The 20779-nt window shown below is 54.0% G+C and overlaps 2 protein-coding genes across 3 annotated transcripts; both read left to right on the top strand.

Annotated features, from left to right (window-relative positions):
- Nucleotides 1-2914: 2914 nt before the first annotated feature.
- LOC106492448 (putative methyltransferase DDB_G0268948) lies at nucleotides 2915-14631 on the top strand. Of its 2 annotated transcripts, XM_013952280.2 has the most exons (10): nucleotides 2915-2940; nucleotides 3686-3759; nucleotides 4904-5030; nucleotides 5118-5181; nucleotides 11319-11447; nucleotides 11694-11854; nucleotides 12176-12389; nucleotides 12977-13077; nucleotides 13419-13556; nucleotides 14189-14631. In XM_013952280.2, exons 1-10 carry the CDS (start codon nucleotides 2930-2932, stop codon nucleotides 14277-14279), a joined length of 1110 nt encoding a protein of 369 aa, XP_013807734.2. In that variant the 5' UTR covers nucleotides 2915-2929; the 3' UTR covers nucleotides 14280-14631. The 2 variants fall into 2 exon arrangements, with proteins under 2 accessions (XP_013807734.2, XP_013807736.1); XM_013952282.2 differs by lacking the exons at nucleotides 2915-2940; nucleotides 4904-5030; nucleotides 5118-5181 and having other exon boundaries at nucleotides 3743-3759.
- A 4143-nt stretch (nucleotides 14632-18774) lies between these two features.
- LOC106492747 (interferon lambda-3-like) lies at nucleotides 18775-19703 on the top strand. The gene is made up of 4 exons (XM_067298611.1): nucleotides 18775-18921; nucleotides 19080-19157; nucleotides 19287-19526; nucleotides 19608-19703. The coding sequence occupies exons 1-4, from the start codon at nucleotides 18775-18777 to the stop codon at nucleotides 19701-19703; spliced, it is 561 nt and encodes a 186-aa protein (XP_067154712.1).
- Nucleotides 19704-20779: the final 1076 nt, after the last annotated feature.

Here is a 20779-nt window from a genome sequence, read left to right as displayed (position 1 = left end):
CAGCAGGGCCCGCTTGCAGGGTTGCAGCTTGCACTGTAATTCAGTGCAAGGTTTCCAGCAGGGCTCACTTGTAGGGTTGCACCTTGCTGTTTAATTCGGTGCAAGACCTCCTGCATCCCAGACAATTTGAGCCAGGGCCCACTTGCAAGATCTCACTGTGCAGCATAATTCAGTGCATGATCTACATCCTTCCCCTGAGCAACATCCAGCAGGGCCCACTTGCAGGATCGCAGCTTGCACTGTAGTTCAGTGCAAGGTCTCCTGCGCCCTGACCCCAACCACTATCCAGCAGGGCCTGCTTGTAGGGTTGCACCTTGCCAGTTAATTTGGTGCAAGACCCCCTGCATCCCAGCCAGTTTCAGCCGGGGCCAGCTTGCAAGATCTCACCGTGCAGTACAACTCAGTGCAAGAGCCCTGAACTGCCACAGCTGGGTAATATTGGGAGCTATGTGGTTACTTCAGACATGAATTGCTTTTGGCGGGAGCTGTATTTACTGTATGTTCCCCATGTAACCTATGGGTTATCTTTAAAAAGTCCAAATCGTGCAGTTTGCCCCCCCCCCCCCCCTTGCAGGTTATCCTTTCTGCTACAAGACTTGGTGCTAAACCCGCCGATACTCCCACGGTCTGCGGGAGGAAGCTCGGCCCCCCTTCCCTTTTCTGATGTGGGCTGCGCTCCTAGGAGTTGTTACAGCATGATTATGCCCGACTGTGGAGGCAAATTACAGTGAAACGTGCAGAGGTAGCGGCCTGCGCTTGCCACCTTCGAGCCCAGGGAGCTGCTGCGGCCTGAAACAGGGCTGGATGTGACCTTCAGAGCGGGATGGAGGAAAGTCAACGTGGAGCGGAGCCGGACCGTGCGGAGCGTGCGGCCGAGACCGCCGGTCTGGCACGGTGTTTCCTTCGTCAGAGTGAATATTCCTGTCACGTATATGTCTCAGACCAGAAGAACGAGGGCAAAGCTTGAACGGGGAATTAAGATGGTCCTGGGTCTCGTTTAATTGACACAGCTTATTTCCCCGAGTCTTGATTGCGTTTCCGAACAGCCCATCAAACATCAGACGGCCGCCCAAAGCAATTGCGCTAAGTGCACTTGGCCGCAGGTGCCGTGAAGAGTAATTTAGTTTTAGCACAGCAGCTTCCGGAGACCATTTCATTTTGCGCTTATCCCAGCAGATACCACATCTGCTGCATTGCTTTTCCCTGTTTGCGATGTGTCTCTGAAGGTGCTGGTGCAGCTTTGGGGGGTTGCCTGTGCCTGGCCTTTCTCTAGTGCGATTGCACACGAGCCGCGTGGCTGCCGCAGTGCTCACTGCCCGCCGCGGGTGCCTTCCAGGTGTCCCCCGGCTCCTGCTCAGGATTAGTCTCCCTTTGGATGTCGTCCACTCCGTTGGTTAGGTTGGGTCCGTATTTTAGTGAGTGACAACTTGGGAGCTGGTCAAGTGCTCAGGGAAGGATTGACTGATAATTGCTTATTTGCAATTGCAATTTTTGTCCACATTGTTTCCATTCTCCTGTGGCATTTTTTTCCCAGCTCCCTGCCATCATTAGGGGTCAGAGATCAACCTCAGGAGGAGCCAGCTGGACTGTGCGAACCCTGCAACCATCAACTGCAAACAGGGGGAGGATCAGCCATGGCTTTCCCTACGCTCTCTGCTCTCCACTCCAGTTTCCCCCAAGGGAGACGCACGAGGGAAATCTCCGGGCACCTGAGGAACCTGAAATACAACAGCCAGAGCTTGAGGTACGCGTACGTGCTGCTGCTCAGCTGTTGCACGAGGCTTTTCTCTTGCAGATCTCAACCTACTTACTACATGCAGGTGTCTAACCTTAGTCTTCACAGAGCACTGGTGCCCTCCGAAAAGCACTGGAGCCCAAGACTTCTCTGTCTCTCGCTGAGATCTTATTTGCTCTCAGGTGTCTAAAACATTTCTGGTAAGGAGATGTAAAGCCCGGCTGCTGAAGTACGGACGGGCCAGGAGACATGACGGAGCACTTGCTGCAGTCCCCGCTTGGCAGCTTTTTCTTCGCGGGTCCAGCTCTCTCTCCAAGTTGCTGCATTAGGAATGATGGAGAGAGACAACGTCTTTTAGTGAGAATTTCAGCTGTGAAAGCTGACAGCCCAGCAAATGGTAAGAGAGAGACTTCCATGAGCCCAGATAAGAGAGAGGTTACGTTCACAGCCTGTGTGCTGCTTGCCTTCATCAGACACCAGACTTGCCCCAAAACACGGAAATAACTGTTTAACACTTTCGCGTCGGACACCTCTGTTGCAAGGGCCCTCTCTTGGCCCCAACCAAACTCAGCAAAGAGGGCTGAAATGCTGGATTGTGAATATGATTTAGTACCTCTGGGTCTGGGCAAGGCCATTAGCGATGCAGGCGTAATGGAAGAGCATCTTCTGGGTCTCTCTGAAGCATGAAGGCGCAAAATGGCTATGTGCAGGGGACTGAATGCATAGATAGAGCAGGAATGAAAATCCTGCACTGGAAACCTAATCCTAAGAGTGATTTATCCCACTGGGAAACAGAGATGGAGAGCCAAGCACTCAATTTTGGTCAGGGGATAATCTCAGTGAACTGCAAAAATTCAGTCATTTCGATTACAAAGGAGTTCAAGAAAACGATAAGCTGTTCATGACGCTTTCATAAGCCAAAAAAGACACTGGAAGAGATAGAAAGAAAGGAGGAGATTTGGGAGGAGACAGGGAATGACTTAGAGCCGCCCGAGCTAGGAGGTGGGGCAGGACTGCAAAGTCAAGGGCTTTCTGCCTCCTCCTGACCTTCAGACTTCCTCCTGACCTTGGGCAGCCTTCTGGCCCTCTGCAGGCCTTCATTTATTTTCCAGCCTTTTGTGAACTCGAGCGTGAGAATAACCATAAGAAGTGCCGGCTGGTGTGAAGAAGCTCCAGCTATTGCTCGTGTCCGTGATGTGCAGCAGGTACCTAGCAAAGCAGGGAACGGAGCACGTGCACCAGTCCAGGCGGGTTTGCACTTATGCTGAATTTCTCAGCGCCCCTTTGCTAGCTTGTTTGTCCTTCTGGCCTCCGTGACACCCTGCAGCAATGAATTCCCCAGTTGGAGTGTCTCATGTGAAAAGCGCTTCCTCTCCTTTTAAACAGGCTGCCTGGTGTTTTCCTTAAATTCCCCTTCTTCCTTGGCCCGGGAGGAGCGGTGGGTGCGCGTTCCCATTGCACGTGCTCCCTAATACTCAGGATTGCATGTACTTCTGCTGCATATTCCCTGCTTCCTCCTTCCTCCCTTACCCAGCTGATCCGCCGGGTCCCTCTTTCACCCGCAGTCCCTTTTCCCATGACGGCAGATTTTTTCCAACTGCGAATGCCAGGAAGCAGGGGCCCTGCCTTGGTTTCTGGTGGAGCTTAGCATGGAGAGGCCTGATCCCGGATGAGACCTCGAGGCATGGCTGTAACATGAACAGTCATTTGATCGGCTCTCAGCAGCTGAGACATCCCCGATTTGTGGTTAGCTCCCTTCTCCGCAAGGAGCTTTTCTCTCATGCCCCGCTGCTCGTAAGCCAAGGGATTTATGTTCTCTGCTAGTGAAAAGCCTCAGCCCTCTGGGTCTGAAAAGAACCGCATAGAAATACCACCCAACTTGAGGCGTTTCCAGATCCCTTTTCCTTTTTGTTGCAATAATAAATCTTGCTTGTTTCTCTTCTGTCCGAGGACAAATAGAGGAAAGTCTCCCAAGAGCCGAAGCCTTCCTGGGGTCTTCAAAGCAAATCATTTTCTTCACAGAGGTAAGTGAAATATTGCCAGCTTCTTCGCAAGTGTTGTAAATAAGCCAGATATATATCCAAAAATGCGGCTTCAGGGAGTAGCGTGCCCTGCCTGTTTTGCCCAGCCCTTCTCGTGCTCTGTGGTCCTGTTACATTTTTATATCACCGATAACTTCGTGATGGGCGATCCTTCAGGAGGGACTCCCAGGTGGAGACATTGTGCCAGGTCTGTTTGCTCGCAGGGAGCAGGAGCCTTTCCTAGGCTCAGTGGTTACAGTCCCGGCTGGCCTTTTTCCCTCCTCGTCGTAAATTATCATCTAAATATGAGTCCTCTAAGCTCCAAGATTGCCAGGTAAGAAGGAGGTAAGTGTCTGCCCCATCCTGGATCAATATCCTTGTGCCGTGAAGGTTGGCCAAAGCCCAGGAGGAATATGCCCACATGGGAAAAATGACCCGTCTCACAGAATATGATATGAAAGCAAGTCACTGGAGAAAGGCTGTGCTGAGGTGTCCGAGGGGAACGAGATTTTGCACCAAGTTGGGTGCACCGCATGTGTAGTTGGCTAAGCCCTGGCTTTCTGCCTGCTCCAGCAGTGCACTGCATCTGGCCAGCGCAGGCCTGAAGGTCTGAGTGTCTCTTCCTTCGTCTTCCTCACACATGCAGGACATAGCGACTGTGTTCTGCTGCCAAAACAGCAGGCCCGTGACTTGGTTATTGCTTACAGAATTGCTGTGATTTTAATGACGTATAAAGACCTGGCCAAATGGGCACCAAGGCTAGCACGGAGAAAGGATTCAGGATTCACTTCGTTCACACGAGGTCTAGTCCTGCAGCTTAACCTCCTCCTAGCATCCAGCCGTGCTCTGGGCACAGGCAGAGGCTTCTAGCTGGAGAAAAGGAGGAAAACAAGGAAACATCTTAGTATTCCAACCTCCTTCAGGTGCCATGCATCTTCTTGGCAACTTGGCCTTGAGTTTAGCAAGATGTAACTAAGTGGTGTCCCTCTCCATCTGTGTCTAGGCCAGACTGCACCAAACCTCAGATAGTGTCCAAATGTATGCAGCTAGGGCTGGCATTTTTCCTCAAATTCCCCTAGACCGGTGTGGGAAGGTGACGCAGGCTGAGTGTTTTCCCAGGACAGTCTAAGGATCTTATTCTCTGCAGAGAAGGTGGAGAACTGGACCCTCCAAGCAAGAGATACTGTAATTGTTTTAGTACTTGGAGACCCTCCAAAAGACATAACTCAGTGTCTGAGCTCAGTGGGTAGCATCCCATGGGCAGAGTTGCGTAGGTGAGATGATAATAATCTATAAACACTTTTATAGGTCTTATATCTAACTATATAGATTGATATAAGTAGACTTTTTTTATGCTACAGAATCTGGAACGGAGGCAGCAGCTCCAGCGAAGGCGCAGTGGTGGGAGCCTGGCGTAACCTGGTGGTGAGTCAGACTCTGGCTTCACGGCAGAGAGTTATCATTAAGGGAAGATTAAAAGCCACATCATTAGGGAAAAGACAAAATTGATTACGATTTTTAAAATGCACCAGTCAGAAAGCTGATCGTCCCAGAGCTGTGGTGCAAGAGCTGAAAATACAGTCACAGAGAAAATGAATGAGAATTAGTTTTCTGTTTAAGAAATACATGTAATTAATTAGAAGGCAGCTATGAGTTTTATGACAAGCCTTTCTTAGCTGCCGGAAAAGAAGATGATTAGGTGTTCTCATAATGGAATTAGCAAAGATTTTTCTGCCGGAAAGTTATTAGTGGGGAAGATGCAAACACCATTTTAGAGTGAGACAGGCTCAGAGAGGGAACAAGTTGTCAGTTTATACAAGCGCAACAGGAAAACCGACAGGAGCCTCATTTAGACTTTTTCCCCACAACTAGAATTGTTTTCCCCAAAAAAATTTTTCAGAGAGAGATGCATTTTTCAATGGAAAAAAAAAATATCTGCCTGGCACTGTTGTGACTCACCCCAGTGAAACGCAAGAAGCCGGCCAGGCGGGGAGTGCTGCTGCGTATCCGGACCTCTGCAGGGCGATAAGGACAGGGAGCGGGCTGGTGCCAACGGCGGCGGCGGATAAGCACCCGGAGGGGTTCAAGAGCACTTAAGGCAGCCAGGCAGCGCCTGTGCACAGCTCTCCTTTGCGCCTGGGCGAGCTTGCGCGGCGCCGGCTCGCCTCCCGGGGTGCAGACGTGCTCCAGGAGCTGCTGCTGAGCCGGGTTGCAGGAACGACCGTGGGGTTGAAGCAGGCAGCCCGCCGGCATGGCACATTGCTGAGCTGGGCAAAACACCTGCGAGGCCCCTTCCCGGCGGCAGCTCGGCTTCTCCCAGCAGCAGCGGCTGGGACAGACGGGGTACAAACCGGGAGCATGACTCGCAAAGCTCCCGGTGCCACTTGTTTTGGTCGCTGGTTTGAAGTCCTCGTGCATGAAGTGGCTCTGACAGGTACAGAGCCGGGTAGTAGCTGCTTTACTTTTGTTCGGCTCTTTTGCATCCCTCTCAGTGCACAAAATAAACCGAATTTGCCCTGGCTCCTGGTGTCATCACTGTTCTGTGCTTTTCTGCGGGTATCTCTCTGACAGTGGTTCAAAGTTTTTTGACTGAAAGGGGTTCAGAGAAGGTGTCTGCTGGGCTTTGCCATGAAGGGAAAGAGCAACATGATCTAGCCCTCGATTTTTGTTCCTGACTGTCGTGATACATCAGCTTTGGGCAAACATCAGCACATTGCGATCATCTGACTGGGCAGGGCCATACCTGATCCTTCCCCCTGCATGTCTGTACTTACATGTATCTGCTTTTCTGAGGGACCTGGAGGCCCCTTGCGCATGGTCTGCATTGAGGAGCAAGCCTTGCTCTTAGAGGACAGAGATTCAGGGGCAGGAGTAATAGTGCCTGCCAAAATATTAGAGGAGCCATTGGCTTTCATCGGATGCTAGTTCCCGTGGTTTGGGAAGATTCGTGTTCATGTTGACAAGTCACGTATTGATCCTAATATATGGATGTGTACCCCACAGCCAGCCTGGGCTGGTCTGAAGTGTCAGCGTGGAGAGCTGGGAAAGCCACCGCAGAAGTGCGGAGCTGAGTGTCTTTCAGAGTGCTCAAAGTAAAGACATAGTTGCCTCATGGGCCAGGTTTGCTGTTGGGATATCAAGGGCCTAAATTCCTTGGACAAGGAGCACTTTGGGGGGGGTACACCTGGAAACAAGCTCTCCTATTAAATGTGTGTTTTCCTTTCTGGAGGAGAATAGCTGACTCACTCCAAGAGGGAGCCTAGAAATAAAGCAACAAGCAAGTGCTCTGGACAACTGGGGGACAGGTCCTCAAGCTGAATAACAAGCCAAATTAGCAAGCCTTAATTACTTTGCCAGTAGGGATCATTTCCTATTTCACTTATCCCTTCAAGAGTGCAATTTAATGAACAATCCTGCTGATGTAGGAAGACAGCCGGAGATACCATGAGCTTTATGATCTCTAGTCTGGAAGTGTTTCACCCCTGGTTAATGCTGGGGTTGAGGTAAGAGTCAGGCTGTGGGAATTCAATGTTTCAAGACCTCCGTTGGTGTTGGGCCCAAACCAGCTCAGTTTGGTGTTGGTGATTCAGGTTTCACAGTCCTGCAGTGTTCGGATGAGGCCTGATGTCTATGAAACATGTTATAGCATGATAGTATTTTTAGGGCAGAAATTTATCTCCTGGCCAGAAGTGAGTTTAGGGTTTAGTTTGTTGATACTGTTTGGAAAAGGAAAGCTTTGGGAGCCCAGTTTACCCCTGAATTTTGCAAAGCCACCAAGTTAGGCAGAGAGGCAGAGTCAACAGGCGTCTGTAGCTCCGTGCTGCGGGAGATGCAGCTCCAGAAGCAAGTAGGTGTTGAGGGCTGTCAATATCTTATGTTCTCCTTTTCTGCGTTAAGGTTAGGGTTTGGAAGTCCAGTTTATTGCTGCATGGATACAGGGCCATCAGAATGACAGAGAGAATAGCTGCTACTTGGTGAACAGAAATAGGTCTAGAGTAGGAGAGCAAGGGTGGCAGAATCCAGCGTGCTGAAGGCTGGAGGAGTTTAGAAATGAGCTAGTGTCATTTGGAGCCAATATCTGTCTTACAGTTTCTTTTACTGTAGGCATTTGATCTTCACTGTAGCCAGAGGGCAATCAGTTAAATGTCATCTTTACATTCCCTGTGAGAGTAACTGGTGCTATAGGGACCTCAGAGCTTTGGAGAGGGCAGGTGATGGAAGTCTGTGCCTTGCATTTGCTTTTTCTGTATGCACTCCTGCTCTGAGCAGAAGTACAGTTAAAATTAGGGACTACAGAAACTGGAGAAACTGAACACTTGCTGGATTCTGCAAAATCCAGAGCATCACGAGAACATGGTGGTCTTTGATGCTTATATTATGCTTTCTCTTGGTGTAGAGATGCATCCCCTGGTATAATTAAGGCTAACCTTTCTCTTACGTTTTCTTGGAGCATATGGAGGCATGCTTTAAGTATAACTAGGGTTAGGATCAAGACTGGGTTGTCTGAGGTGGAGGAGCCCATTCTTACTCTGGGCTGTAGATCCACTAGCTAAGAAAAAAAATACATGATTTCTCTTTTCTTGAAAGCCGCGGTTCAACCAAGGTCACTTTTTGAACTCTGCAGATTCAGTTCTTCTTAGTCCTATTGGGAGGAACACACAGGGAAGAGTGGGAAAACCTGAAAAATTAGATAGCAGCAGGGAGGTCACACAGTCCTCACGCTGAGATGACCAGGTGATCAGAATGGAGAGTCGTTTTTCCCTGGCATAAACCTGTGATGGGGGGATTTTGCAGGATGCTTTGGGCTCTTTGCTGAGCTGCTCTGCAGCAGGTGGCCCAAATGAAAGTACTAAAAACACTCCCCCACTAACCTCGACACAGGCTTTGATTCAGCAAACCACTTCCAGGTGGCCTTCCTCTTCAGCCCCAGCGTAAGTTCCACTGATTTACCATATCCCTTAAAATTAGCAGGGGCTTAAAAGCCTTGCTAATTAGCATGGATTCACAAGTGTTGTGCAAAACGCAATGTGAAGCTGCAGCTTTCAGGTGAATCACGGCTCTGCTGGCTTCGGCTGCAGATAAGCATTACTCCAGTGATTGCTGGCACAAAGTGGCAAAGCCCCGACTCATATCGGGGGAGGATCTTCACCGAATTCCTGAAATATCAGTGCTGTTCCCTCTTAGGGTCCTGCTTGCTTGTGAAGGCTCTGGTTGTGCTTTCCCTCCTCGTGCTGGGTAACAGGAGGGGGTTTGCTGCACAGCTGGACCTCTGTAAGTATAGATTTTTGGTTCCCATGGTGTTTGACTCCCGTTCTCATGCTAGCTTGCAGCATCTTCATCCAATCTGCTCTGCTTCTGGAGATGCATGAGCTGCCAAGCTCACCCCCAGTTTGGGGGTGCTTTGAAAGCTATCTCTGATTAATAAGAGCAGTGACCGTGCAAAGGAAGGGAGTCAGCTCTGAGGCTCCAAAGTGCTCTGCGGGACAAGCTCTCTAGCGGCTGTATTCAGGTTTTTGGAGACCCCGTGCTAGTGTAAGCCGACAGCAGAGAACCAACATCTGCCTGAGCTCTGGCTGTGCGCAGGGATGCCGTAATCGCCAGCTCGGTAGTACAGAGCACCGCGCAGCCGCCAGCCTCCCGGGTGAGCACAGCTCCACGGTTGCTCTAGAGGGAGCAATTTGCTGTTCAAATCCGGAAAGTCGGCATTTTCAAGGGGACGCCGACTCCTATTCCTTAACCCTTTGCACCGAGAGGACTTGAATTTTTAGTTTTATTTTTTCCCCATTTTTTTTGGAAGGAGCAACATGGCGCCTGGCGGTTGGGCGCAAGCAGGGGCCGAGCCGGGGCTGGGCTGCAGCGGCGGGGCGTGCGGCCGCCCGGGGCCGCAGGCCAGGCCTGCCTCGGGGACACCGGCGCTCCCCGGCTATGGGCGGGCAGTGCGGCGCTGGAGGGTGGCTCTTGCTTTTCCCCGTGTCCCTTCCGGGCCCCGCGGCGCTCCCTGGGCGGCCGGGCGGCCGGCGCGCCCGAGCTAGCAGAGGGCCCCGGAGCTGCGAGCAGGGTGGCGCTGGGAGCTGCGGGCGCTGTGAGCATCGCCGGCGCGGAGGCGGCGGGTCCCCGCTGCGGGGACGTGCCCGGGATGGGCCCTGGGAGCGGCAGCGGCCCAGAGGAGCTGCTGGCGGGGGGACCCGGCGGCGGTGGGGTGGCTCGGCTGCTCGGAGAAGACCTCCCCAAGCACCTGGAGGCCTTTCCTTCCCCAGCAGGCTTTGGCAGCGCGAGCTAGGGCTGCTATTCCCTGCTGTAAATATTTTAATCCGGAGCCGGCTAACCTGCTTCCTAGTTCTGCATCTGCTCCTGCAGTGCAGGACGTACCCCTTTATTGCCCGATATTGTATATTTTTGTGTCACCTGCGACACTTTCTGTTGGTTATACCCTATGATCCAACCCGTCCGCTGCGCGCGTGTGAGCGAGAGGGTGCTGTGGGTGACTGTAAAACGTGGCGGAGAATATTTCCGGCAGATTTTTCAGATCATGGAGTGCTGCTGTCACGGAAAACGCCTGCTTGATTGCCAAGATAAATAGGATATAGAGAGGCTTCTGGTACAGGGTATTATCTTACTAAAGAGATGTACCGGGAACTGCTGGCTGTGAGCTTGATGGACCCCTGCCCAGATGGACCATGGTTTTTGTGTGTGTTGTTTTGGGTTTTTTTTGGGGGGGGGGGGATTAAATTCATAAACAAGTGGAGGAGTATTGTGCACTCTGCGCATGAAAGCAACTTTCACGCGCATGGGAAGCTTGAGAGCGGGCGGTCGCTCTGGACCGGACCCCGTGCAAGCCCTGGGATCCAGCAGGGCGAGGGCTCGCTTCCGTGCGACCACCCTGCCAGGGCGCCCCGCTGGCCAGGCGGCGCTCTTCCCATCACCTTACGCCAGCAACCTGTTCCCGCCGGAGCTTTGGGCATCCAGGAACGTGCGGGAGAGCGTAGCCGTGCCCGAGCTGCCTCTGTCGTTTTGGAGGTGGTCGACAAGCGGGAGAGCACGTGGGGCAGCAAGGAATGAAGAAGCATCAGAGGTTCCTGAAGCTGCAGGGGTGGAATTGGTGTGATCAGGAGAAATTGCCACTAGTGTTAAAACATGGAAGAGCTCAAAACTTTTTTTTCCCTCTGCTGTTAGTTTAGGGGGTTCTTTTGTTTTGCTTTTCCTCCCCTCTCTGCCAGGTCCCATAAAGTTACAGGCATACCGGCTGTGATGGTGATTTTTTTTCAGACTCCCACCCCTCCAAAGCAAAAAAAACTAGGAGCAAGGAGAGGAAGCATTTAAAGTCCTAGAAAGCTTTTCCTTCTCCAAGCTCTCTCAAGCTTTTCCTGCTCTGCTTCTGCCCGCAGCTCATCGCTGCAGGCAAGATGCTGGGAAGGCAAAGTTCACTTTTGCGCACTGCGCAGCGTGTGCAAAGTCTTCCCATAACACCGTTCCAAAGTCACGCGTTAGCAGCGGGTCTGCCCAGCAGGAGGGACCTGGGCGTGTGGTTAGTGTGATGAACCAGGCGGGCTTCCTCCTCGCAGGTGCCGGGTCCCTCAAGCATGGCCACGCAGCTGTTTGAAGGGAAAGGACATGCCGCGGTGTATCAGAAATACAGGTTTGCTCCCGGCGAAGAACTGCAGCAAATCATCCTCTCCTACCTGAAGGAAAAGGTAAGCGGTGCTGCTAGACTTTGGGGAGACACGAGGTTTCCATCCCTGCTGGGGATGTTGGCTTGGGCGGTGCCACGGTGAGAAATAATTAAGCAGGACACCATGGTAATGATTTGTGTGGTGGAAACTGTGTATACTGTAACTGGAGTGTTCCTGTGCGCACGGAGGGGAAGGAGAGGGGCAGAAGTTGACCCCACGTAGGGATTTGCTGGCTGGCTGCTGAGATGCTTCTGCTCCTCCTGTCAGAGGACAAACCCCATCGAACTGGTAGTGGACGTGGGCTGTGGGTCGGGACAAGGCACTCGCTTCCTGGCGGAGCATTTCAAGAAGGTGGTGGGAGCGGACATCAGCGAAGCTCAGATCCAGGAGGCCAGAGATGCGTCCTCCCGTCCGAACTTGTCTTACCTGTAAGTGTCGTGCGTGGGAAACTTGGGTCCTCGCGCAAAGGCAGTGTTTTGCGAGTGGGGCTGGTGTCGGCTGGTGCTCTGCTGCTAGGACAAGGGAAATCCCTTCGGAGCAGGGCCCCCTTCATACAAATCTCATGGAGAGAGCGTCCCACCTCTGTGCAGGGAAGGTGATGGCGGAACAGGCGTTATCCAAGACTAACAGTAGCCATGGTCTTACATCCCCGGTGGAGAGTTGTGTCAAACTCCAGAAAATACCCACTGGCTTTAAGTCATACTTACTAATTCCAGTATTAAATGATGCTTCCCCCCCCTCCCCCCCAGCGTGTGCCCTGCAGAGGAGCTGCCATTTGAGGACGGCTCAGTGGACCTCCTTACTTCGTTTACAGCCGTCCACTGGTTTGATATTGAGAAGTTCATGAAAGAAGTAAACCGTGTTGTTAAGCCACGTGGTTGCGTGGCTATCAGCACCTACACCGTGGACATGAGTCTGCACTATGGAAACTGCTCCGAAAAGCTGACGCAAATCTTCAAAGAGGTGAGGCAGTGAAACCTAAACCTCAGATCTGGGCGGGGAGGAACATGCAGCAACTACGTAGCTGTAGACAGGCGAAGCAGTGGGCTCAGGGATGCGAGGAGAGGCTCAAGAACAGCAGTTGCTTGCATCCATCTGCTCCTCACCTTGATCCTGCTCCTGACTGAGGACAGGGCTGCCACCACTGCATGCCCCTTGGCTTTGGTTTCACTGGAAGATAGTGAACAGTCTGGAGTGTATCTTCAGGGAGACTTTTCCTGTAGCCCTGATCACTGTGAAAATAATGTGAAATAGAAGCTGTTTTAAGAGTTGCTTTTTGTGATGTTTTTTGACCAAGAATGTTTTAGCAACTCATTAGAAAGACTTTCTGTTATGAGTAACAGTGTAGGGAGGAGGACAGGAGCCTATAAAATAGTATCCTAAAATCTTGATGCTGCACAAAACTGTGGTGAACTTTAAATACAGGGGATATTAAAAAAAAAAAAAGTTTGTGTGTGTACCTCAGATGCATTAGGGCCAAGAAAGCCTGAGTTAAGAAGTGGAGGCTGAGAGCTTTAAGTGGTTTTGTTTTTAATCTCCTCTCTTTCCAGACCAGGGACCTGATTTTTAAGTACTCACATAGTAGAGTAAAGCACGTCTTGGAAGACTACAAAGAGATATTTGAGGCGTTGCCATTTCAAGACAAGAAGAGGTGAGAAGGAAGTTCTAGGTGTAGCACCATGAATGGAGAGGAGGAGGAGGAGGAGGAGGAGGGAAGAGGCAAGGATGAGAACACCTTAGCAAAGGGGGATGGGAATGTGTAGGGGTGACCAGACCATCTGTTAGATGGTACCTGAGACACAGCTTCTCCAGCAGTTTATCAATTATAGCTCCTGACCCACCAAATACCATAATCAGCAAAGGTCCAAGAGATGGAAACATCTGATCGTCATGTGTTTTATTCACCAGCACCTCAGTTTGCAGTCATCCTTGTTCCACTGCCTTTTAGATCTAATTTGCCGATGCTCCTTTCTTCCCCTGCTTCCTTTCTAGAATCACTGATATCTTCGATAAAATTCCTATGACAGTTGCTGGTGTGGTTGGTTATTTTGAGTCTGTCTCTCCGTTTCAAGCCTACATGAAGAATGAACCCGAAGCTGCAAAAACCCTCCTCCAAGAAACTGAAAAGAGGTAAAAACTGCTTAGGAAAATAAGCAGGACGTGGAAGAGCCCCTCTTATACACTGAATGGAGAGAGGCCACGGTGAGCCCTTCAAAGCTAGAAGTGACCATTAGAGCAATGCATTCGCTCCTTCCCCTCGGTTCTGGATGGAGATTTGGCAGAGACTTTAAACATCAGATCCTCAGCTGCTCACAGCACTGTTAACTTCAGTTTACATCAGTTGAGTTAGTCCATGTAGCGGTATGGCATTCTTGCGGTGGTACATCCATCTCAATTTCATATCACAGGTCTCTTAATTTTCTCAGCCTCACTCTTGATTAGCAGAAGAAAAAAAATATACTTGATTGCATCCATAACTGATGTGTAGTGCTATTTTGGCCCATAGCAAGGGCCTTCTACAAAGCGTGCAAGGGAAGGGCAGCCATCCCCGGGGCACATTAATTTGCTTACGGAGCAGAACAACCCTTGTGCACTGGCTCTTAGATGCAACGCTGCCTCCTGCATCTGGGATCAAACCCTTGGTGCTTTGGAGGAGCTTTGGGTGGAGCAGGTCTACCTCTGACTGCGGATGTCGCCCCACATCTTGTGGGAGCAGGATCTGGCTGGACACAGTGAGACCCGTCCTCTGCTTCTTGTTTCAGGTTCCTGGACGCGATGGGAGTTTCCTCTCGGGAAACCCCGTTGGAGTTCTGGGTAAGGCACGTCTGCATCCTAGGGTGCAAGGGACCATGAAAGGAAACCCCTTCGGCTGGCTGAAGGAGAGGAAAAAATGTGGGTCTTCTCCTCATACCCTCATTGTAACCACTCATATTCTTTGGGAAAGATTGACGGTGACTTTTTTTGTGTGTGTGTGTGATAAAACTCGTCTCCTGTGGAAAGTAGACATGGGTTTAATGTCTACTCATAGTCCATAGCAGCCTTTCTGTGGTGCCTGCTCAAAGAGACAGCCTCGTCCTGCCCAGCGCTGCTGCTGGAAGCAATCAGTTTGACTGCAGCCATCAGACTGCACTGGGGAGGAGCATCACAGCCACAGCTGAGAAACTCGCTGATGTTCTTGCACAATAAAAAATTATTGAAAAACAAAGCTGTGTTTGGTTCCTTTTTAACAGAGGCTGGGAAGCACCTTCTGGGCTTAGAATAACCACGCTTCATGTCCATCGTTCACCCCAGGACCTCAGTGCCCTTTTGCTTCACAAAGTAGGCAAGCATTAGCATGCATCTCTGCAGAAAGTGAGGGAAAACCTTGTTTCAGCCCTGCTTTGGCCAATATCCAGAAGAATTAAGCTTCCCTCTTGCCCCGGCGTGCTGGGCCCCTGCCCCGGGTACAAACGCTGTAGTGGTGACGTCTGCTTCAGTGCAGACCTCACCCTTACTCCTGTAGTTTGGTTGACAAGATAGTTTTGGGGTGAATATTGTGGCTATATGGGTCTCGGTGCTACCACTGATGCTAAAAGCAGGTGCTTACCAGCAAGCTGCATAAAAGCGCAATGGTCGTGTGAGCATCAGCTGTAACTTTGCCAGGGAAAGGAAGGTGTCTGTGTTGAACTGGGAGCCTTTCTTGTGAGGGTGTATTGGCATCACGCTGGTAAGGTACAGGACAGCAACAGGGCTACCCAGCGTGCTCCTGGAGGAAGGGGCAATCCCGAGGGAAGGGATGCCTGGGAGCCGGGTTAGCTGGCCGGTGGTGAGACCTGGGTTGACGCATGTGTTTGCACACTTGGTGAACCAGAAGCGTGCGCCGGTCCACGCACCACGTTATCTTCCACCTGCACTGCAAGCTCGAGATAATGGCCATGTTTCAGCGAGGGGCAAACAGAGGTGGACAAAGTGCTTCGAAGCCAGGAACAGATCAGCGCAGGTCATCTCCTGTTTGCTTTCTGGAGACTTGCAGTTGAGGCCCAGCCTCTGCAGGTACGTTTCCCTTTCCTGTAATTCCTGCCCCAGAGGAGAAGGCTGCCATGGGGAGGGCTGCCCAGAGCTGTGTTATCGCCCTCTTAGAGCCGATTAACTCACGGTATTATTGAAGAAACCAGAATTGGTGCCTCCACCCCTCACTCTCGACCCATGTTTCTGGGAGGGATCTGGGTTTCTTCCCCCAGGCAAAGAGGATTTGGGGCATCAGCCGTGTCCACAGAGGCTGAGCAGCCTCTCCCAGCCTGCTTCCCCTGGTGAGGGCAATGTGCAGGAGATTTGGGCAGCCCAAGTCCATAGGAAGAGCAGCTAGCAGGAGGGTTGTGGGGGCTGGAGGCTTTGCAGATGCCCTCATGGGTGAGGACACGGCTGGTGGCTTGTCATCTCCCAAGGGAGCACTAGAGGTCTCTCCCTGCCCGGGATTACTCCAGGCGAAGCAGCCTGGCCCTAACAAGAGCTGCCGGCCCGGGCTAAGGGACACCCCCATCTTCGTGTAGGCTCTAGCCGCAGGAGCAACCATGCGGTCCCTGGGGTTATACCAGTCCTGGCTGGTCCCTGAGCCCTGGGGAAGGAGAAGTCCTCAGTGAGGGGGCTTCCCATGGTGAAACGAAGAAGATGACCAGCTTGGTAAGGACGGGGCCAAAGCGAGCCCTCACCCCTCTGCAAGCAAACCTGACTCCTCGTCCCACTGCGTCGCCTCGGAGCGAAGGCGCCTCGCTCTGCCGCCGCCGTGGGTTTTCTTGTTTTACGTCCTCCCACCCTGCCGTAGGAGAAACAAGCTTCGTGCCACCGTCAAGACGCTGTGAAGAGGGGCCCGTCGTCCCCCTCCCAAGTGGCAACTCTCACTGGCGGCCCCTCGCGGGCCGATGGCCGTGTTTGACCGCTGCAAGCAGCGAGCCAGTAACCGGCCTCGCCAGGCAGCAGCCCTCCGTCCCCGGCGCCGGCGAGGCACCCGGCGCGTCCGCCGGGCTGGTGAAGCCGGGAAGCGCGTGGCGTAACACCCGGAATCGCGTCCTCAAAGCAGGTCGGGGCAGCCCCGGCTGCTTCCCTCCGGCCCGGCGCTCGCGGCAGGCGTGCCGGGGCAAACCGAGCTGGAACCGCGATTCCCGCGGATTGCAAGCGCCAGGGACGGGCACAGCGGCGCCATCCGACGTTTCCCCGGGCCCCCTGGCTCCGGCGCTGCCTGCAGCCTGCCCAGCCCATCGCCGGCTCCTGGAGACCTGGGGGAGGGCTCCCGCGCGTCACCCGCCTCGTGCCAGCGACCCGGGCATCGGTTTGGTTTTGGGGAGAGTTGTTTCTATTTTTTGCGTTTTTTTTTCCTTTTCTTTCTATGTTCTTTTTTCCCCCCCCCTTCCAACTTTTCGGCTTCTTGAGGTGACCTGCTCCGGGGGTGGTGGTGACGCAATCTTGGCTCATCCTTGCTCCGCAGGCTGGGCTTGTGGCCAAAGCCTTAGGCCCGCCCGGGCCCGGCGTTTCCCCGCCGCACGCCCGCCGCGGGATGCCCGGGATGCCCGCTGAGTCACCGGGGATTGCCTCGGCTCGGCCCGTGCCGAACCCGACCCGCCACCCGCCCTGCCCGCTTTCGCTTCCCTTCCCGCACCCGGCACCTCCGGCACCGCTGGGGTTCCTCGCTCCAGGGGCGGCCGAGGGAGACGCGCGGGGCCAGGCGCCCTCCCGGCCGCGGGAAGAGCTCGGCAGGGCGCCCCGGAGGACTTTTCCAGGCGGAAACGACTCCCCGGCGGGTAAAAGCCGCGGGTGCAGGGGGAGAAGAGCCGAAAAGGCTTGCGGCTCGGGCGGGACGCAGCAGCCCCGCGGTGCCCGGCCGGGCGTTTCGCCTCTCAGCGGCGCCCCGCTCGCCCCCGGATTTCGTGGCCGTCACCACGCAGCTCTCCCGCCTGCTCAGCGCGAGCCCGGCCGGTGCGACCGCAGCCCAGCGCCGTGCTGAAAGGGGCGGAAAGATTCGTTTTTGGAGCCGGGGAGGATTTCGCTGAGGTGCTATTTGTTGTGGACGCGGTGCCTCGCTCACGTGATGTTTGTGTAGCTATTTACGCCTTTTCGGCCTTTTCTTCTTGTATTTAATAGGAACAACCTGCGAGAAATAAAGATGCTTTTCCGAAATCCGTGCGTTTCTGTCTTTAATTAGCCATAAGGGATATACAGAGCAGTCGTGTTCAGGCCGAGTGCAAGCTAAGGAAACCGGCCCCGACCGCGGGCTGGGGTTTTATTTAGCCACCCACCTCGTCCCCTTTACAACCTTGCGCGACGCCGCGGCGGTCTGCTGGCGCGCGGCCGCGTCCCTTCGCAGCCCTGGCTCCAAAACCGAGAGCGGCAGCTTTCCTCGCTTGCAGCGACCCGTCCGACCTAGCCTGGAAGGGGACAGGTCAGTCCCGGACGGTTTTGAGCTTTAAAAATCGGGTCTTTTTGGAAGGGCATCTGCCTGGGGCTGTGACACGAGGCTTTTTAGGCTGTAAACCGCATTTCTGAGCGGTGCCACTGCCTCAGCCGTTGTTCTGTTACGATATAGTTGCCCTTTAGGTAGATGCACTGTCATTTTTTTATTTATTTTTAAGTGCTGATTAACGTACGAAGCTAAAGATTCCTGCAGTTACGGTTCCACGTCTCAACGTGAGAGTGGGAGAAAGGACGAGTTCTGCCGAACGCCTGCGGTTTTTCACAGCTGCCGTAGACATCCGCGTACCGACAGGGATCCCTTTCGGGCCGCGCAGCGGAGGCAACGCAGGCGGCGGCTTCGGCTTTTTTTCCGCAGCACTTTTCCGCAGCGATTCCCACGCCCGCGGGGCACGGATAAGCGGCGGGCGGCCGCCGGGGGGGGAGCGGGGCTGGCGGCACCTGCCTGGAGGCGGCGCGGATAAGCGCACCTGGCCGCCGCCGCCCGGGATTCCCTCCGCTGCCGCTTTCGCTTTCCTGTTTCCAGACCCAGGCGCCGGTGGATTTTTTCTCCCGACGTGAAAGCGCAATCCTGTTTCGTTCTGCTCCCCGCCGGCGCTGTATAAAAGCGGGCGGGATGGGGCAGAGCGCCGAGGCTGCTGGAGCAGCACCGCGAGCCGAGCCGCGAGCCAGCCGCCAGGCGCCCAGGTGAGCACGGACACCGCTTCGTCCCCCGCACGCTGCTTTTCCTTTTGCACCAGAGCCTTAGCTGGCTTAGACGCTTAAACAGCAACTGGCGCAGCCGGGTGGATTTGCAGCCGCGCTCGGATTCACGGCCCTGCTTTCCCGCGGCCTCGGGGGGCTGCTCGGCGCCGCCGTGGGGGCCCCGGCTGATGCCCGCGTCCCCCGCTCAGTTCTCCTAGGCAAAATGCTGCTGCTGCTGCTGCTGGCGCTGGGGGCGAGCCTGGCGGGCGCCTTCCCCCACGACGCCCCGCGGACCGGCTGCGGCCTCTCCAAGTACCGCTTCCTCCTGCCCTCCGAGCTCAAGGCCATGCAGAAAATGAAGGAGCAGTTTGTGAGTACCGGCAGCGCCGGAGGGGTCGGACCCGGTTCGCTCGTGCCGGGTCCAGGCCTCTCGAGCGCGAGCGGCGTTGCGTGACGTCCCCCGAACGTTCGCCCTTGGCAAGGCGCTGGTTTTTAAAGTTGTCCCTCTTTGCTGTCTCACGCTTCCAGGAGGAGACCATGCTCTTATCGGACCGAAAATGCAACACCAGGGTTTTCCACCGGAAATGGAGCACGGCAGAGCTGTCGGTAAGAGGAAAAAAAAAAGGCCATGAGAAACCTCGGAAAGAGTGAATTAATTTTGCGTCATGCGGGGAGCCGAACAGCCCCCGTCGCCTTCCCCTGCGGGCTGAGAAACCGCATTGCCGCTGCCCGCAGGTGCCCGACCGCATGCTGCTGGTGGAAGCCGAGCTGGAGCTCATGACGGCCGTCCTGGGGCGCCCGGCGGCGCCCGACCTCGCCGAGACGCGCCTGCGGCCGCTGGCCTTCCTCGCCCAGGCCCGGGAGGACCTGCGGGGCTGCGTGCTTGCTTTGCAGAGCGCCGGCGAGGCTCCCGCGCACCAGCCCTCGGGGAGGCTGCGGCACTGGCTGCACAAGCTGCAAACGGCCAAGCAGACGGTAAGCCGGCTCGCCCGCTCCCGTGGCTTTCTTTTCGGGAGCGCGGGGCCCGCCGTCACCTGCCCTTTCTCGCCACCGCAGGAGACCGCCAGCTGCCTGGAGGCCTCCGCCATGCTGCACCTCTTCCAAGTGCTCAACGACCTGAAGTGCGCAGCCCTCCGCGAGCACTGCACCTAGCCCCTGCCGCCCGTCGTTTAAGCAGTTTTTATTTATGTGAGCTCAGGGAACCGTGTTTTCAGGGTTTTTTGGGTTTTTTTATTGACTATTTATGGACGCCTTAGGAAGACGTGAAGAAGTGCAGCTCCCGGAAGAGGTTCTTCAACGGGAACCAGCACATGCTTTGGATGTCCCTGTTTTGCTGGTTTTCAAAACACGGACTGTTTTTTAAGGAAATCTATTTTTGTACCTGCTATTTATTGTGGACCGTATCATGGGGTTTTGCGTGTATAGATAAATTATGTTTTATATGCTATTTATCATGAGAAAGAAAATAAAAGCAGATAACACTCTGACAAGCTAAAATCATGCTTTTACTGCGTTTTGTTATAATATCGTCACTCCAGAAAAGAGAACTACTTGGGAGGGGGCAAGGAATGCGAATTTTGAGTGTTGGCAAACTGGCAAAACCCCTGGTTGCCTCTAAGCAGGCAAGAAGCCCCAGGGCCACATGAACCTGGGGGAGGCCACAGCCTAAGATGATGACTGCAGCCGGTTTTCGGACTTGGGGCTGGAGCGATTTCCTTCCTGGTGCTTTCCTTGCACCCTCACCTCCCGAAATTGCCCTGCGGCTCTGCTCCGTTGCTTCCCGCCGCGGGAGGCCGGCGGCAGCAGCGGAGGCGCCCGAGCTGGTGGCTGCAGGCTCAGGAAGGACGAGAAGGTCTCCTTGCGCGCGGGGTGCTCCTCCGTGGAGGACAGAGTGACCTCTCCAGCCACGTGCGACCCTGAAACCAGAAGCACTGGGGGAGAGGCATCGACATGTTATGCAGAGCGGCTTCGCTTTGACACAGAGAACCCAGAGGCTGGGAAGCCGGGCTCCTCGGGAAGCGATTGCAAGGACCTTATCAGCCAGCCTCGTCCCCGCTGCTGGGGCATCTGCTGCCACCTAATGTTGGAAACCACCCCAACGGCAATTAAAAACACTAATTCGTGGCGCTGCATCTGGGCACCCTTCAAGGGAAAGCACCATGGGCGGACAAGATGGGAGGACATGTGAAGAGGCATCCAGCTCACCTCTCTTGCTGCCCGATTCACGT

Source organism: Apteryx mantelli, chromosome 6, assembly GCF_036417845.1.
Source record: "Apteryx mantelli isolate bAptMan1 chromosome 6, bAptMan1.hap1, whole genome shotgun sequence".
In the NCBI taxonomy this organism is placed as follows: domain Eukaryota; kingdom Metazoa; phylum Chordata; class Aves; order Apterygiformes; family Apterygidae; genus Apteryx; species Apteryx mantelli.
Note: the sequence above shows the minus strand (reverse complement) of the source record. Positions and strands in the feature narration are given on the sequence as shown.

Excerpts from the sequence above, each read along its gene's own strand:
- LOC106492448 (XM_013952280.2), top strand. Across the intron at positions 11,855-12,175 it reads CGTCCGAACTTGTCTTACCT|CGTGTGCCCTGCAGAGGAGC; the intron begins GTAAGTGTCGTG and ends CCTCCCCCCCAG. Across the intron at positions 13,557-14,188 it reads CTCCAAGAAACTGAAAAGAG|GTTCCTGGACGCGATGGGAG; the intron begins GTAAAAACTGCT and ends TTCTTGTTTCAG.
- LOC106492747 (XM_067298611.1), top strand. The coding sequence starts at position 18,775 with ATGCTGCTGCTGCTGCTGCTGGCGCTGGGGGCGAGCCTGGCGGGCGCC. Across the intron at positions 18,922-19,079 it reads AGAAAATGAAGGAGCAGTTT|GAGGAGACCATGCTCTTATC; the intron begins GTGAGTACCGGC and ends TCACGCTTCCAG. Across the intron at positions 19,158-19,286 it reads GGAGCACGGCAGAGCTGTCG|GTGCCCGACCGCATGCTGCT; the intron begins GTAAGAGGAAAA and ends CGCTGCCCGCAG.